This window comes from Petaurus breviceps, unplaced genomic scaffold, assembly GCF_028583685.1.
Source record: "Petaurus breviceps papuanus isolate PSGF00001 unplaced genomic scaffold, PetGlider_PUasm1.0 90977, whole genome shotgun sequence".
NCBI lineage: Eukaryota > Metazoa > Chordata > Mammalia > Diprotodontia > Petauridae > Petaurus > Petaurus breviceps.
This window is the reverse complement of record NW_027187391.1, coordinates 15,410,545-15,429,072: the sequence shown is the minus strand read 5'-3', so window position 1 is coordinate 15,429,072 and position 18,528 is coordinate 15,410,545. Positions and strand designations below refer to the sequence as shown.

General features: G+C 36.9%; 1 protein-coding gene across 3 annotated transcripts in view; it reads left to right on the top strand.

Annotated features, from left to right (window-relative positions):
- AKAP7 (A-kinase anchoring protein 7) overlaps positions 1-18,528 on the top strand; it is a 171,881-nt gene that overhangs the window by 129,296 nt on the left and 24,057 nt on the right. Inside the window, exon 7 of one of the 3 annotated variants that reach the window (XM_069077386.1) lies at positions 17,413-17,481. The exons of the other annotated variants lie outside the window; for them this stretch is intronic. Coding sequence (XP_068933487.1) covers positions 17,413-17,481 — 69 coding nt within the window. The remainder of the gene's footprint in view (positions 1-17,412; positions 17,482-18,528) is intronic. 3 annotated transcript variants of the gene reach the window in all.

Sequence of the window (18,528 nt, the reverse complement as noted above, 5' to 3'; positions counted from 1 at the left end):
TAGATTTTTAAAAGTTTATCTCATATATATGTGTGTGTGTATCTATATCTGTATAGATATAGATATCACCTGAAGATAGAGAATTGTGGCTCATTAGGAGCTTTGGAAGTAGAACAACTGAGGTCAAAGTTATTTATTCTAATGCTGTATTATTAGACACATACACACAAACACCTCTAAATTTAATGTTATATTGAGAAGAAATCACAAGTGTTAAACTTGTAAAAATATATATATATATAGATTTCTTCTTACTGTATTTGACATGAATCAGACCATTAGTGTAATATGGTATTTAGTTTGAGACTCTGAATATAAGAGGAGCATGGAGAAATTTGAGGAGAAATAGTATAACAAAAATTATTAAAAAGCTATCAATTCTATGAGAATTTGTTAGAGACTGGGATTGCTAAATCCAGAATAGATAATGTTGAGGCTGATATAAGGGCTATTACAAAGGAAAAGGCAAAAAATATCCACTCAGAAGTCCTCTGAGAACATAGTTGGTATACCAGTCATTAGGAGGAACTCTCTGACATTAATGATTATTAGATGCTAGAATAAGTTGCTAAGGAGAGTGTAATATAGTACTCATTGGCTATCTTTTAAAATAGAAAAGACAGTCATATTTATGTGATGGCTGGATACAATTTAGCTTGGAAAAAATTAGTAGCTAGCTTCTTAAAGTTCCTTTCAGCATTATGATTCTAGAATTCATTGACTTACTATATCCATTTACATTTTAGTTTGGGGGCAAAGTAGACTAATTAAAACACTTTCACTGATTTGTTGGAGAAGTAATGAATTTCCCCAGGTCACATTCTATCTAAAAATGCAATTCTCTACATCCCCTCTTCAATCAAATATTTTACAACTAAATAGGGGAAGCTGTTGTGTTTGGGGGGAGGCAGTGTAAGGGGAGTAGAATAATGGAGGTGACTAGATCTGTTTCATTTTGAAACTTAAAAGGGCATAATTTCTCCTAGTTTCCTTCAAAATTAAGCTCAAACACCTCTTCTCAATCAGGCCTTTCTTGATTAGTCTAGTCACTAATTTCTTATTCCCCCCACACTCAAAAAGGTACAGGAGATACAATGACAGAAATGAAATACTCTCTAACCTCAAGGAGTTTATATTCTATCTAGGGAGAAACCTGTATACATATAAATATATAAAAAAATAAATACAAGATAATTGGAGGGGTGGTGATGGAATGAAATAATCATGACTGGGCTAATCAAGAAAGGCCTGTTGGAGAGGAGGTGTTTGAGCTTAATTTTGAAGAAAACTAGGGATTCTAAGAAACAGGTAAGGAAGGAGTGCTTTCCAGTTTTGGGGAATGTTTTGTGTAAAGGTATATGAAAGAGATTAAGTTTGTCTGAAGAGGGCTGGCATGAAAAAAGTAATTGATTCCAACTCAAATCATTGTAATCCTTTTTCTAATATCAGTGAAGAATAAGGAAAATAGGAATTTAAGAAAACTTTAATGTTTTTCCACTTCTCAAATTTTAGCATTCCCCATTCTTTTTCCTCCAGTTATTTTCCACCCCAACACCCACAGCCAAAAAAATAAAAGCTAACATTGGGTCTTTGGAGGAAGGAAAGTTTCATATATGAAATGTGTGTCCATATACGAGAAAATTCTGGGTTCTCAGAGCTATGATAGGTTTTATTGAGCTAGACATACTTTGATTACAGTTCTGACTGTGGATTATATCCACTGTCTGAGGACTAGCCTAATCTTTTGGCCATTGCAGCCCATGAAATGGATCAATATACAAAATGGTCCTCATTCTTTGCTGACTCCCTTCTGCTTCTACAGTGACTGTAACTATACTGTAATACAATAAGAGCATAATGGCCAAAAAAAGGACCAAGAGGGGTTTAAGAATCATCATCCATCTAAAATCAGATTTTAGATTGCCTATAAATTTTAAGTTAAATCAAGTTATTCATCAATAATAATAAGTTAAAATCTTCCAGATTTTACTGGAAGAACTATAACACATTGATTTTGACACTCAGTCTTAGCTAGCACTTATTAAGAGTTTACTAGTGTGAAGCACTATGCTAAAAACTAGGGCTATCAACCCCCCCCACCCAAAAAAAAAAAAAACCAGGAAACCAAAGGGAACAATTCCTGCCTTCAGGGAGTTTTCTAAGGATAGTTAACTACTCTGAAATCCTCTTAAAGGATTCCTCCTTTTAGGGAGTGAAAGTCATTTAGCCCTTTTCAGCTGCTTGTTCCAATCTTCTTTTACTGACAACCAAAACACTGAAGGGAAATATTGTAGCTTAATAGTAGGACAGTTTATAGGCCTTCTTCAAATAGAAGGTGGTAGAGTTCAACAAGCAATTCAATTCAATTAATGCTTATTAAATACCTACTATGTGTAAAGCATTGTGCTCTACAAAGCCAAAATAGTTCTTTCCTTCAAGTAGTGTATTCAACTGAAGGAATACATTATACACATACACAAGAAATAACAAAATTACACAGAATAACACTAAGAGGGAGAGAGCACTAACATTTGGAGGGATGATAAACTCTGTGTAGGAAATGTCACCTGGACTATAATTTCAAGAAAGTGGGACTTTCAAAGAGGTTTTGTTGTTGTTGAGTTTTTTTGGTCGTGGCCAGCTCTTGGTGACTTCCATTTATTAATTTTTAGCAAAGATACTGGCGTGGTTTGCTATTTCCTTCTCCAGATTATTTTACAGATGAGGAAAGCAAGGTAAACAGGGTTAAGTGACTTTCCCAGCGTCACACCGCTGTTAAGTGTCTGAGGCCAGATTTGAACTCAGGAAGCTGAGTCTTCCTGATTCTAGGCCTTGCATCTAGCGTTTACTGCACCACCTAGCTGTCTATTCAAGGAGGTAAAGGTAAAGAAAGAGTTCATTCTTGGGCTGGGGGTGCACAGTGAGGAGGGAAGCTGTGCAAAAGAATTCAGATAACATATGGAATGTCATGTAGGGGGCTTAAACAGCTAGCAAGCCAGTTTGATTCAAATGTGATATGAATCATAGAAAAATATGACTAGAAGAGTAGGTGGGAGTCAGATTGTGTAGGGCATCAAAAGCAATGCTAAGGAATTTGCATTTTATCTTAGAGGTAAGAGGGAAAATTTTTCTGTAGAGAAATGACACACCTCAGGTCTGCATTTTGGTAGTATCAGTTTGGCAACTATGTGGCAGATGAAGTGTTGAGGGTAGAGACTGGAAGCTGGGTAACCAATTAAAACACTATTGCAAGAGTCCATGGAAGAGGTAATGAAATAGGGTCACAGTTGTGTGAGTATGTAGAAGGAGACATGCGAAAGATGGTGAGAAGAAAGAATAGGATCTAGAAGGCTTGCAAACTGATAGGATGTGGGAGAATAAAGGAAAGGAAAATGTGAAGGATGATTTATTTAAAGATTATAAATCTTGGTTACTGGAGAAAGGAAGGCACCTTCAGAAATTGGGGAGTTTGGAGGAGGAAAACATTTATAGGAAAATAGTGTGGGGTTCCATTTTAGGCACATTGAATTTGAGATATCCATGGGATTTCTAGGTGGTAAAGTCCTACAGGTAGTTGGTGATAAAAGACTGATATTCAGATGATCACTTAGGATTGGAAACATACATTTTGGAGTCATCTACATTGAGATCATTGAACCCTTGGGAGCTGATGAAATAAAAAAAAAAAAGAACATGTAGGTGTTTAAAGAAAAACCAAACTAGGGGCAGCTAGGTGGCGCAGTGAATAGACCACGGGCCCTGGAGTCAGGAGGACCCGAGTTCAAATCCAGCCTCAGACATTTAACACTTACTAGCCATGTGACCTTGGCAAGTCACTTAACCCCAATTGCCCCGCCTTCCACCTCCAAAATGCAAAAAAATAAAAAAAAGAAAGAAAGGAAAGGAAAGGAAAAAAAAAAGAAAAACCAAACTTGTGGGTAAAGAGATGATACTGAAAAGATACTGCTAGTTATTGGTTTCATCATATGTCTTACTGAGAAAAAGAAGCATTTTTTTCACAGGACTTTAGGTTACCTTGCAGTCCCCCTGATAAGTATAAGCAAATAGAACCCCTCCTCTATTGTGAAAATACTGTACTCAGGAGCTTTTGGTCTCATCCGTTTCTTATTCTCATCATATTTTCCCAATATATCTTTTGCTCTCTTCCCTGCTACCAACCTGTACATTTAAGTCATTGAGTACAAATTCATAGAAGGTATAATTCAGGTTGTAAATTCACAGTAGTTTAGGTTTGGAGCCAAAAAGACCTTTAGTGTCATCTAATTTAACCCCTTCATTTTAGGGATGAAGAAACTGGGAGCCAAAGTGATGAAAGATTTGCCCATGCTCACACAAAAAACAAGTGGTGGAGCCAGGATTCATACTTTGGTTCTCTGGTGCCATTATACCACACTGCCCCCAGATTGGCTTAAAATTTTCATAGAGTTCATTTGCTTCTCAATTTGATGAAATATATGTGAATGAAAAAGGCGTAAATATCTTCCTTGTAGTCTCCACTTTGGTCATGAGCAGTGCATGGTGAGATGACAAAGTATGCTGTGAAGTCATGCTTCTTGTTGCCTTTTCACATACAACAAAGCTAATCTTGGCAACTTTTTCTTTCTTCCTCACTGAGAAGAACCACCTTCCTCCATTTGACTGCATGGTAAAGAAGCCAACCTTCATTGATTGGGACTTTTTATATAGTATCTTCTGGTTTCACTTATAGCACACAGATTAAGAGATTATGGATAAACTATATATTAATAAAAGAAGTACTTACTCTATTGAGGGCACAGATCCATACACATATTGGAAAAGTGTGTGTGTGTGTGTGTGTGTGTGTGTGTGTGTAGTTGCTTATTCATTTTAATGTAGAAATTAATTTCCAAATACTTTAAGCTGGCCCTCCAGTTTTAATTGACTGAGAATTGGATGTTAGCATTAAAGAAATGTCAGGAATATCTGTGTTAGTGTATGAACAGAAAATGGACTGAATATACATCTGCATAGTATATTCCCACCAAGTGTTATTAAGGTAAATGGCCTACAATGAATGTGTAAAAGACTTTGAGTGTATTCTGAGGACATTCTTGATTTTGTTATAATTTCATGCAGTTCTGGTGTGCCCAATTATGAGTTTCCATTGTACTAGCTACACTTTCTTGCTCTTATCACAATAGGTACTATTACAGAAAATATCCTTAACATTATTAATAACTAATAATTATTAATAATATTAATAACTAATAATATAAACTAAATTTAAGCTCAACTGCTTCATCATGGGTGTGTGTGTGTGTGTGTGTTGGTGGGGAGAGGTGACCCCATGTTCTTATTTACTTTTTGGAGGGGGGAAGTCAGGGTAATTGGTGTTAAGTGACTTGCCCAAGGCCACATGGCTAGTAAGTGTTAAGTGTGTGAGGCCAAATTTAAACTCAGGTCCTCCTGACTCCTGGGCAGGGCTGTATTCACCATACCACCTAGCCACCCTGCATGTTCTTATTTACTATAAAGAAAATCAGGAACTGCCACGATGTAAAACCTTGGAATATTTACCAGCAGTAAACTGAATATCTTTTATCTGAGGGTCAGTTTAACCAAGTTAATGGAGACGCGTCTTCAGGAAGCTGCCAGCTGGTTTGGTAACAGTTGGTTTGGCCACATGTGATAGTAATGGCAATTAAAGATTCCCCTGTATTGGCTTGGTTTTCAAACTGATTGTGTTAAAACCCAGAGCTTGTTAATCCCACCTATGGGATGGACTTGTTGATGTGAAAAGAAAGTCCTGAACTGGGAGGAGCTGGTGACGTAGATTTGGAGAGACAAGAGAGAGGCAGAAGAACTTTTTTTTGGAAGCAGCACCTCGTGGAGGGAGAGAGACTAAGGGAATTGCTGGTGGCCGCTTTGAATTGCCCTGGACTTTTGAGACCTGCCCCCTGAGCTGCCAAGGACTGAGGAGACATGGCTGTTTTGCTGGTACTTTGTCTGTCTGTTTTGATGTTATTTTGCCAGATTTGTCCACTGGTGAAAGACAGTCCTTTTGTTGAAGAAGTCCTGGAACCTGGCTGTTCACTAAGAAGCCCTGAGACTGTCCTGCAGACAGAGAGTGAATACTGTCCACTGGTGAAGGACAGTGCTGTTGTTGCAGGGGTCTGGGAGCCTTTCTGTTGGTTCAGAAGCCCTGAAGAAGGATTTTCTTGTTGTATGTTTACAGAAATCCTGGGAGAGGGCTTTGCTAATGTGTTCAGGGGTTCTAGGACTGTTCTACAGACAGAGGATGAATTCATGAAGGGACTGGCAATGTATCTTATGGCCTTGCTAAGCCTTGTCTCCCCAGGAACTAAGATTGCTGAGAACTTGCCTCCTGTCAAGATGAAGAAAAGACCTCCATTTGGGTATTAAGTGCTGTGTTTAAACTTGATGTAACTCTGGGGTAGATTCAATTGTGATCCAGGGGTGGGGAACTTTTGACCTTATGTTTGGAAACTAATCTCCATTTGAGAAGAGGGACTTTGTGGTGGATTAAATTAAGGTATAGCCTAGGGGTGGAGAAGTATTTAGAACAGAGACTTTGTAATTGATTGAATGATTGGAAGGTCCTGGGGTGGGGTAGTACTTGGAGATTATTTAATCACGTTTAGTAAATGCTGTATTTGGAATGATGTCATGTTTTGATCTTCTCTGTTCTTGGTTGGTCACTGAATAAAATGGAGAGCACCTATGCTGGTATTTTGAACCTTGGGAAGTTGCCTTTCCTTGGCATTACATTAAACCACAGAACTCAGGTTAGTGGAGAGGGATTATGATCTGTTTTAATAGAGGGAGAACCTATGCTGATGAAAATCATAGATACATGAAGTCCTGAATAGGTAAGTGTAATACTATGCATATAAAATAAAAACCTCTAAGGTAAACTCTAGAGAGAAGAAAATGTAGACGTTACCTCCAACTCCATCCAGTAAATATTTTTCAAGTGCCTACTATACAAAACGAAGAAGCTTACGTTCTATTGGAAGGGTAGAGTATACATGTACATAAATAAGTAAAAATTTGTGGAAGGGATTGAGCACTAAAAGAGAGATGGGGGCCTTCTGAGTGGAACAGTTATTGAGCTATATTGAAGGTATCCAGAATATGGAATATCAATGGCCTATGGGAAATCAACTGAGTTAGAAGAGATGGTCCTAAATTTTGTAGTGTCTACATTGGCCATTTCCTTACCAAGTTTGTCTCTGTGTCCCAGCTGTTTTTTTTTTTTTTTTAAGACATATTTCCTTTGCTTCTTCTGAAGGATGATGGCTTAATTTTGTGGAAATGTGGAAAGAGTGATTGGAAATCAGAGTACATGGGTTCACATCCTGGTTCTGACACATTCCCATTGTGACCATGTGCAGATCACTTCCTTTCTCAGGGAAGGAGTTTAGAATACATGACTACCAAGTTCTCTTCCACTTCTAAACCTGCAACCCTAAGTGCTTGTGACTGTTAGGGATAACCCTAAAATAGACAATTAAAAGCTGCAGAGAAAACAGTTAATGCTTAGGCTTAGGACCTGTTGTTTTGCTCCTGAGACTGTAGCTGGGAGTAGACAATCTTTTTATACTTAGAATAGGATAAGGCATTGGAATTCATTCCCCTGTAGTCCCTCAGTTCCCTCTGCATAACCTTATTTCATATACATGAACTGGGATTCTCTCTGAGGTCTTTGAGAGTTCTCTTTAAGCCACAGTGACTATATTTATTTCTTAAGACTTTTTCACACAGATGCAGAAATCTGTTAACATTTGAAATAACAGGCTAGTTAACAAAATAATAACTAATGTGATTTATTTGCTATCTGTTCCATCAAAACATTTTAGAACAGTAAAAAGAAATTGACTCTGATGTCAAAGGACCTGGGTTCATATCCTCCCTTTGAGGTTTATTACTTGTGTAACCTTAGTCAAGTTCAATTAATCTCTCTGGACCTCAATTTCCTGATCTGTACAATGAAGAGGTTAGATTAGATGGTTTCTAAGGTTCCTTCCTACTTGAGATCTACAATTCTATTATCTTAGTATGCTATCAAAAAAGTCTTTGTTGTTCCATTAGAGATCACATTCACATCCTTAGGAATTTTGCTAGAAAATTCTTTAGCATGTAGAAGCTCTTAAAGGGCAGAATTGTGCCTTTGTACTTTGTTGATTTCTATTGGACAGGACTCCTGCAGTGTAGAAGGCTTGGAACACAGTAGAACGTCTGACCCTGTAGTAAAACAGATTTGACTATCCTCTAGATCAATTCAAATCTCTTGAAATAAATCAACCTAAAAAAAAACCTGTCATAAAACAGTTGGTCTGTAAGGTGCTGCTCTCTAACATCAGTGCTTTTTAAAACTAATTTTCAAAACCATAGCATAAAAGGCTATAGCCTTCCAGGCACCTATTCATCCTAACTCTTGCTGTGATTTTTAGACATTCTTTACTCTTCATTGCATCTTGCTGCTCTTGCTCTCACTCTGTGTGTGTGTGTGTGTGTCTGTCTGTCTGTCTGTCTCTGTTTCTCTGTATTTGTCTCTGTCTCTCTGTTGTCTCTTTCTCCTATGTTACAATAGTCCTTACCAATAGAAGTCAACGAATGGGAGACCATATTTTAATACATAAACATAAAATAATTATAGGGTATTTAGGGAGGGCTCTAATAGTTGGTGAATCAGGAAAGAAAACAGGTAGAAAATTGTGCTTGAGTTGTGTCATGAAGGAAGTGAGGGATTCTATAAGGAATAGTGCTATCATGGTGTCTTATACATAATCGGTGCTTTGTAGAAGTTTATTGAATCGAATGAATGAATTTGCTGAATTTGAAGCCATACCAATCACAATGGAAGATAAGGAAAAGAGTTATAAGAATCATGCTGCAACTAGATTTTGGAGAGAAATTTTTATAGAGAAAATGGATCATTCAGGTTTTTATGATGGTTGTTAGGTGGGGAGTGATTTTTATTTTAGTCTTGAATGGATTCAAGTGTCATAGGAGATGACAGTTGAAAGAATCAGGAAGTTTATTTGTCATTGCATGGCACCTTAATATTGGTGTGGTCTGAACCTATTGATAAAGGGAGCGCTTGATAAAGACCTACTTTGCCAGTGCAAGTTGGCACCTGTCAGTAATACAGGCAGTCTTAGAGAGTTGCCTAGAGCACCCAAAAATTAAATGCCTTTCTCAGGATTGCACCTTCATTATACATCAGAGACAGGACTCAACGGAGTTCTTCCTGGCTCTCTATGGCCATGTCTCTGTTCACTATGCTATGCTGTCTCCCCTTTCTACTCCACCCATCAATATTATCATTATTTAAGGCTCTCCAATTAGGACATATTATGATTAATAGTAATATGAAAACTTGGGAAGGAAAGAAATTAGCATTTATTAAGCCCCTACTGTGTGCCAGATACCACGCTAAGTGCTTTACAGATATCTCATCTGCTCCTCACAACCTTGGGAGGTAGGGGCTATTGTTATCCCTATTTTATAGTTTAGGATACTGAGACAGACAGAGGTTAAGTGACTTGCCCAGGATTATACAGCTAGCCAGTATCTTAAACTCAGGTTTTCCCAATTTCAGGCCTAGAGCTCAATCCACTGTGTCGTCTAGCTGTCCCAGGGAGGGAAGAGTTTTTTTTTTGTTTTCTTCCTGGGACCTTTTTTAGCACAGAATTTGGGACTTAATTAAACCCTATCTTGTATTATTCTCAAATTCAGGGGGTTTTAACATATGTATATGTAATAGACTCCCTTGGCAGTGTGGTTAAGCCTATGGACCTCTTAACAGAATGTTTTTCAGTATTTGGAGGAAGTATTAAATTTTAATTAGACGTTAGTGAAAATAAAGATGTATTTTTTTTCTTTTCCAGGTTCATAAACTACCTGAAATCTATACAAAGATCCCAGGTTAAAACCCTTGCTCTAGTTAATTCACTCACTCCTTGAGGATAACAACTATGACTTGCAATCTTTGTGCCCTCCACAGAAGAATAGTCAATATTAAGCATATGATAGTTGGTTAACAAATACTTATTGATTATTATCAATACTTTTAAATGATTTTAGTAATATAACTAATTAATAATCATAGAAAACTAGACCTGAAAAGGACCTTTACATTTAACTTTGTAACCACTGATGAGGACATGGAAGCCCAGACAGATTATGTGACTTATCTAGCATCAACAGTACAATTCAGTTGTTATTTATTGAGTATCTGCCACATGTGGGACATCAAGATAAATAAAACAGTGTCCCTGACTGTACAGTCTTAATTGATTTTTCTACAGTATTTGACCAACCCTCTCAATACTCCTTCGTTGACCTCGAGGAGGACTTAACTTTCTCTTGGTTTAGTTCAATTTTAAAACATTTATTAAACTTTATTATATATAAGGCATCATGTGGCTCTTTTTCTACCTATTTGACTGATCCTTCTTAGTCTCTATTTCTTATTTCCCTGATATTGAGGGTCTCCAAAGACCCATTAGCACTCTTCTCTATCTCTGCATCTTTGCTTGGTGGTCTCATCTCTTTACATTATTTTTAGATTAAGAGATGGAAGGAACCTTGAAGATTATCTTTCTAGTCTAGCTCCCTTGTTTTATAGATGAGAAAACTGAGAACAAATGAGTTGTGCAGGCATGTGGATAGTAATTGACAGTGACAGAATTGGAGCTCCTTCCTCAGATTCCAAATCTGTTGCTTTTTCCAGTATACTTTGTAGCCTACATCATCATCATCCTCGTTGCCATCATCCAGTGTTGATATAGTGCCTTAAGTTTTACAAAACACTTCAGTTATCTCATTTGATCCTCATAACCCTACGAAGTAGGTGTTATTCTCCCCATTTCACAAATGAGGAAACTTCAGTCAAGGAGATAAGTGACTTGCTCAGGTTCAACCTATAAATATTGAGGTAGGATTTGAATCCAGGCTTTCCTGATTCCCATCCCAACATACTGTGTCACTTACTTGCCTCTAAATCTCTACCAGACCTTTATATACAATACCCATCTCACCACTTCCTTACAGTCACATGTGGTAGGAAGTTGTAACTTTGGCTTCTATTATTTAAAAGCAAAAAAGTTCATGTTCTCTTTCTATAGGTATAATCAACACATAAAGAACTCTCTTTATACACGTATATGTACATATACACATGTGTGTATGTGTGTATACATACACATATGGGTATATATATATGTGCACATATCCTGGCAACATGACAAAGAGATACAGCGGTTGGCTGACTGTTGTCCCTTTGGGTTGTCTGTTCTTCTCAGATTTCACCTATATGGAGATAAATGGGGATAGGAATGAGGGACAGAGGCACATAATACAAGTAGCTTAGGTCCTTTTCCCCAGAGGTTCTGGTGATGACTAATGGATAAGGAACATTATTACCCTAAATTATAATTACTAGACCTTAAACTTCAAGGGGGCAGAGACCATGACTTTTCTATAATCCCTAGAATGTAACACAATTCTCTATGCAAAGTGGGTATTTAATAAATGTTTGTTCAGTTGAATTGAACAGATGTAATAAAATAAATTACTACTGGCAAAGCTGTAGTAAGAATACATTTATAGAAATTCGAGTATTTGCATTTTTAAAATTAGAAATGATTTATTATTAAAATTTCAGAGATAAGTAACTAGATTATTAGGTGCTGAAGATTTTTCCCCACTACAAAGGTGTATGGTATAAATTAAAGAGATGTTGACTATTTATTTTCTTCAGTCAAGATTATTTATTGTAAAAATGTATTTCTATTCATGCATAAAATAATCTACATAATGCTGGGTACAGTGTGAATGAATTTTTACCTATTAACAAGTTATTAATATGCTTCTTTTCTTAATGACTATTCAGATTATACCCAAAGTGTGGTGAGTGTTCAGACTTTATTCCTGTTTAAGAATCTAAGTAAATTGCTTTCTTTACCATTCAATTCCATATATACTTTCTAATGTCTGTTACATGCACAAAGCACTGTGCTAAATGCTGAGGAAGGTACAAAGATATATAAGACATGGTGTCTGCCTTCAGAGAGCTCACAGTTTTGGTAATTATAATGTTAGTTCCAGAACTAGCTAAATTCAAATGATCTTTCATCTCTAGATCTAGGATTGATTTTATGCTTACAGTATATGTGAGCTTTTCCCTTGACATCAAGAAAACACCAATGGAGCACATGGGCAAATACATCAGTTATCCCTTACTCTTGAAAGAACTAAGATCCACTTTTTTTTTTCAATCATGCATTTCCTTTGCTAACATCCTTTACTTTAATTCTGGGAAGACATGGACAAGAATCATTGCACTAAATGGGTTGGCTTGGATGAGTTATGATCTATATTCACATTGATGAAATCATAGCTCTGTGAGTTTTTAAATTTGTAAATGTAAAATGTTTCACTGATGTGTGCTGTTGATTTTGAAAGAAAGGAATAATCAAGCAATTTGTAATTATCATTTACAATTGAGAGGCTAAAATGGATCTCTTCCAACTGAATTTTCTAATGCTCTATGAGTATGTTATATTTGGAAAATCTAGCTTTAAAAATGACATCCCAAAATTTAAATGTTCTTGTCGCATGTATAATCAAGCTAATTCAACTACTATGTCACTTTACATCAAGTGGGTATAGAGAAGTATCAGACTCATGGCCACCAAAACTCCTGAGTGTGGCCTGAACTGGATTAAAATATAATTGGGAAGTGTTTAAAAATATAATACAAAATAGGTAATGGTTGTAGTTTTCTAAGTCATTGTGAAGCCCACAAGAATGTTTCCTTTTGAATTTGACACATCTGATCTACAGGATTATGTATTGGACTTTGGAGTCAGGAAATCCATGGTTCCAATCTCATCTCTACCACTTACTGCTTATATGACCCCGGGAAAACCACTTGACCTCTCAGTGCCTAGGGAAACTCTCTAGGATTTGTTTAAACTACATTATGAACTGGTGACTGCCAGAATTGGTGAAGGGAGTTCCCAGACCAGAAGTTTCCCTTATACCAATGAAATCACACATCTTTCATGAATTCATGTCAAGATATTTATATTTGATTCACTAATATTGAAGTAAAATTTAAAGTGAATTTATGAAACTATGTAGAAGATTTAAAATACTTATTTGAATTCCTAGCCTAATCTGTCTGATTGTAACAGATACAGATCTTTGCTTGATGGAACACAGCCCGTTTTTGTCATTCCAATTCCTCATAATAGGGTAGAGTTTCTTATGACTGGAAAAAATGCATGGCATTACCTGATTGATGCATATCCCAATACTATATGACAACACTTCCCCATCTTCCCTTTGAATACATATCAATATTTATTTTAAAAATAGGACTCCTCTGTCACTTTGAAACAGATGATGTCCTATTTCTTTAAAAAATGCTTTAGTGACTGTCAACTGCAAGTGGGATTTTTTTTTTAAAGTGTAACATTTAATTTGCGAAATTCCCAAGTTGCTTTCTTCTACCACATTTCACCCTTTTTCTTGATGAATACTCAAAAGGACATTTTGCCATTATGTGCCACAGGAACAAATTGCCATCATGCCCTCATCATTTCTTGCTTATGTTGGGGGAGGGGAAGGAGAGGAAAGACTGAGAAGTCTGACATTGAGAACAATCTTTGACTCTTCTATGAGCTTTCTATTCAAAATTATCTTATCCAAGTAGAGAAATAGCATTTAATAATACTCCTTATTAATATCATAGTGATGATAACATTAAGTCCAAAGAGGCATCATCTAGTTAAAAACAAGCTGGTTACATGAATTCAACAGAGGTTGGTTTAGTCTCTGAATTTACTTAACGTCTAGGGATTTCATCCGAAATGATGTCCACGTCTTTTTCTTTCCTTTTTGTAGCCATGGCTATAAATTTGAGTTTTAGCTAGGCAATTGAGATACTTATTTTATGACTATGAGGTCAACAGCATTGAAAGTGGGGTAGGAATAGAACAACAGAATTGGGAGTCAGGAGATCTGGTGTCTAGTTATAGCTAACCCTGTGACTTATAGCAAATCACTTCATTCTTCAGAGCTTCATTTTTGCTAAAATTTTTCCTAAAATGAGAGAGTTGGATCAGCTAGTCTCTGGGATATGTTCTAGTTCAGTGATTTCCAGATGAGTGTCTCACTACTGGAATAGATGGATTGTACTGAGGATTTCAGACAGTGAACGTTAAATTATGATTTTTTTTTTGCATAAAACCATGTGGTATAGATATCAGGTCAGATTTTTTAGTCTTTTTTCTTCCCCCAAGGCATTCTTTGAATACTTGCAAGCACTCTAAACCATAAACAGAACTTCATCATAGGAGTTGTGCCCTCATTTTTCAGCACACATTGAGATCCCTGCCCACTCTTCTGTCTCCTAGGGAGAGAAGCAAGCTTTTCCTTTTAAAATAGTGTACAGAAAGATCTTTTTTTTTCGGTTGCAGTTTGCATTTTCATTCCGTATGTAATTGCAATGTTTGTGTCGGGGTAGACAGGGATGGGGAGGGGGGTGAGCCTTTATTGATGTGTTCCTTAAAGGCACATATAGAAATCTGCACAGCAGGTATATGGCATTGATTTAGCCTACAGTTATGGGAGAGTTAGTAGAGCATACGGCTACTTTTTTCAGTGACTGTCAGTCCTAAAGCAGTCATAAGAAACTGGAGGGCAAGGAGGTAGGTGGAGCTTTTTTGTTCCCTTCTCTTTTCTCTCTCCTGCGCACTCCTCCCTCTCCCCCCCCCCCCCTTCCCCCCCCCTCTCCCTCTCTCTCCCCCCCTCCTTCCCTCCCTCCCTTCTTCCCTCCCTCCCTCAGAGAGGAATAAGCAGTCTGCTCGAAGCCTGTTAGAATCACCTGCAGTTTCTGTTTGGGGTGTACACAGTGAAGAGAACACGGAGAAGGAAAGACAGCATTAGGTGCCATGGGTCAGCTCTGCTGCTTTCCTTTCTCAAGAGATGAGGAAAAAATCAGTAAGTGTGACTTGTATGTTTGCTGAGTGCTTGACTATTTCATGCTGTTGTCTGCTAAGCGAGTTCTTAGTGCCACGGGGGAAGAGCAGAATCATCAACTATGGGTGTGTGTGTGTGTGTGTGTGTTACTTAAAAGGACTGGTGGGTGTGTAGTTAACAATCATCTGTAAGATCATGTTTGAGAGGGGATATTAAAATAACTTATTTCTGGGTCCTTCCTCCCCTAGTAGTTTTTGACAGCTTATCTTTACTTTTAGAACTAGAGATGTTAATAGTCACAATTAGGTTTGCATTTCCTTAAAATGCTGAATATGATCTTATGATACATGGTAGGAAATGGACTATATTCTCTTATCTAGAACTAGTATATTTTCAAGGCAGTCTCACTGATAACATATAGTGAGTTGAAGCTGGATTTGAAAGGAAATATATTCTGTATAGGTAGATATGAGCGATCCTCTGCTTTTGTTCTTTATGTAAGTAATTCAGATAGGTAATCAGGTTATTTTGAATAAGCAACAAAATAATTGGGCTGCATTTCTGCTGGCAAAAAGCCTTTAACTGGATCTGTTTAAATGAATGCCAAACGTATTCTACATCTGTTTTTGGCATGCATAGCAGACATAAGTAAAATGCACTGGAATCATTCCTTGTTAGTGGTGTGTATTCAGTCGTTTTAAGCAAATTAGCTGGAATTCTGGTGTTTTAATTAATTTACAAGATGCAATATTTGCCATAAATTGGCTATTCAATGGAATATTTACTTTTGCCTAGTTTTCTAGTAGCGTGTTTCTAATCATCCTTTCAAACATCCAGCCAAATTTTTGTCACACTATTTCTAAATTCAATTTCACTCAGGTCTCCAGAATTTTGCAGTATCTGATTCTACAGAATCAAGATTTCTGCATCTGGTTTATATTTCCTGCTGTTTATTCCTCAGGAAACTGACCAGGCTCATATGAACAAAATAATTAAACTCACCCTTCATTTATTCATTTGCAAAATAAACCCGATTATTTAAGGCTTGAAAGTCAGCTGCACAGCATATTTTGAATACATCATGGACAGTAAAAACTGTGAGCATTGATTGGAATTAAGAGGCAGTATTGTTAATATTATTTACAAAAATGACATCTTATGGTTTGTGATAGCCCTGTTTTAAGAACCTCACATGACCTTACATATTATGTCTTCATGACAGCCAGCTTTGATGTCTCATTTGTGAAATAGGCAATTCATATTTTTAAACATTTCCCAGAATGGCTTGTGCTTTCTGAACATTTTCAGTTTATTCTTATCAACTCATATTTTGGTGAAATATCACCACCTGAAACAACTTTGCCTTGAACAATTGGGAGTGCATGCAGAAGCATTCCTCCCTTGGTCCTCCCTGCAAACACACATCCTCCGTTGCCGGTGCTGCCCCTTCTTTCTGACCCTTTCCAAATGCAAGCTTATTCCATTCATTTTGAAAAGTCAAGTTTCAAAGCAAAGTGGTTTCTTACCATTTTTATCCCTCCCCCTACTTCTGTGGATTTCCTTATGCCATTTCTGAGAGCCACGTCTCCTGTACTGTGAGGCATGTCCTCATTCATAAATGGCTGTCAGGAAGTGGTACACGCTGCATGTGAAGTCATACTCTCATTTCTAAAAAAGAAAGTGAAGGTATCTGAAGGAAGAGATCTTACCCAACCAGAGCGAATCACAGTCAGGATCAGTCCTTGTTGAGGTTTCCCCTCTTTTCTCATTCACACACTTTCTGATGGTTCTCCTACCTTTTCTGCTGTGTTTCTCCACTTACTGTTTGATTTTCTCCTTTTATTTTGGGGACTTTCCTCCCCCTTATCATATATGTTTCCCCTAGTTATCTTTAAACTTTTCTTGCCTTGTGTTTGCTGCAAAGAGGGCTAAGGGTGTCTATGGCGAGGGCTCAGGTGGAGAGATGAGCCCCATGCTGTGCATGCAATGCCTACTAAGAGTACTTTTAAAAAAATCATCAGAGAATTCTTTGTATTCATTTGAGAAATTCTTATTGAAATTCTTTCAACATAATGCCATGTACAGCACTTACATTAGCTCTATTGGAGTCACCAGTCCTGTAAGTTGATTTGATTTCAAAGGGGAAATGACTAAAGTTCAGGAGCCACAAGGACATTGAATGTCAGAGAAAGAAGTCAAGCCTGTCCCATCATCTGTGCATACATTCATCATCTCTCCGCCCAATAAACATTCCTTAACTGTCTACGAAGTGATGCACATTGTCCATGTCCAGTTTGACTTGAATAAGGGAGTGGCTCTGGGAGTTGAGTGTAGAGGAAATAGAATTGTGGATAATTGACGGAAACATGTTTTAGGGAAATGTTTGAATTTGTGGATATCATTTTCAAAATGCAGGTGAGTTGAGAAGCCAGAACTCAGCAGTACTACAGGGATACAGGAGCAATAAAACCCCGTGGCAAAGTGGTAAGAGTCCAGTAACTTTCCTTCCCTCACTTTTTCTTATGATCTTTTTTTGCCTCTTGGTGATGGTTATAGAAGCAATTTAAATGTCATTTGCACATTAATGCTGCCTATATTGACGTGTTAAAAAAAATCAACAAGCAGCCAGATATGAAAAAAATTCAGAATAGATATAAACCTATGCAGCCCTCAGTGAAATAAACAAATAGAATTTGGGGAATTAATTTAGTTTAATTAATTTAATTTTTCTAGCTATTTCACTTAATTAGAAGTTCTGTTTGTGTTTTGAAATTCTTTCCTCTTCTGTAGTAAGTCTAGTATGTAAAATGTAATTTGAATCTTCTGTGACAACTAATAATATTGTAGTACCTCAGGGTCATCATTTCAAACATCAGAGATTCATGTGTGTAGTGCCATAGATGTAAAAGATATAAGAAATTCAGGTAAATCTGTACTATGGGGTAAGTTGTAGTTTTGAATAAATTTTTGATATGATCTTTTTTTTTCCATTTATCTCTTACCTTTGACGTAAGTGTGGCAAAAAACAATACTTAGTCAAGGGTGCCTATATTTGTGTCCCATTTGATGGGAATTTTACTGTATAGGCTTAATTACTACTTAGTTCTTTTCATAGAGTAAACCAAAGGATGAAAGAAAAAGCCCTCCTTGATTAGAGAACATTCTACATGCTCTTTTCTTGCTACAAATTGGCCTCTGTTATGTATGGAACCCTTTTACCTTAAATATTTTAATTGAATATCTTTCACTAATTCTGAATGCAAAATATTATTGCATTTATATATTTTAATAGGTTAGGAATACTTTATTTAGTACTTAATAGTAAATATGCTCATATATAGGCCTTTTCTGTGTGGTTCAGTTCATTCATTTCATGGGATGAGTCAGCAGTGTCAGGATAGCCCTTTTTTGTCTGCGGACTTTGGTTGCTCTCATATCATTTATACGAATTTGGCTATATTGACCTTTTGTTGGAGGATGTTTTTCTTTATTGTGTACACTGAATGCAAATGGTGATTGATGTTCAGGAGA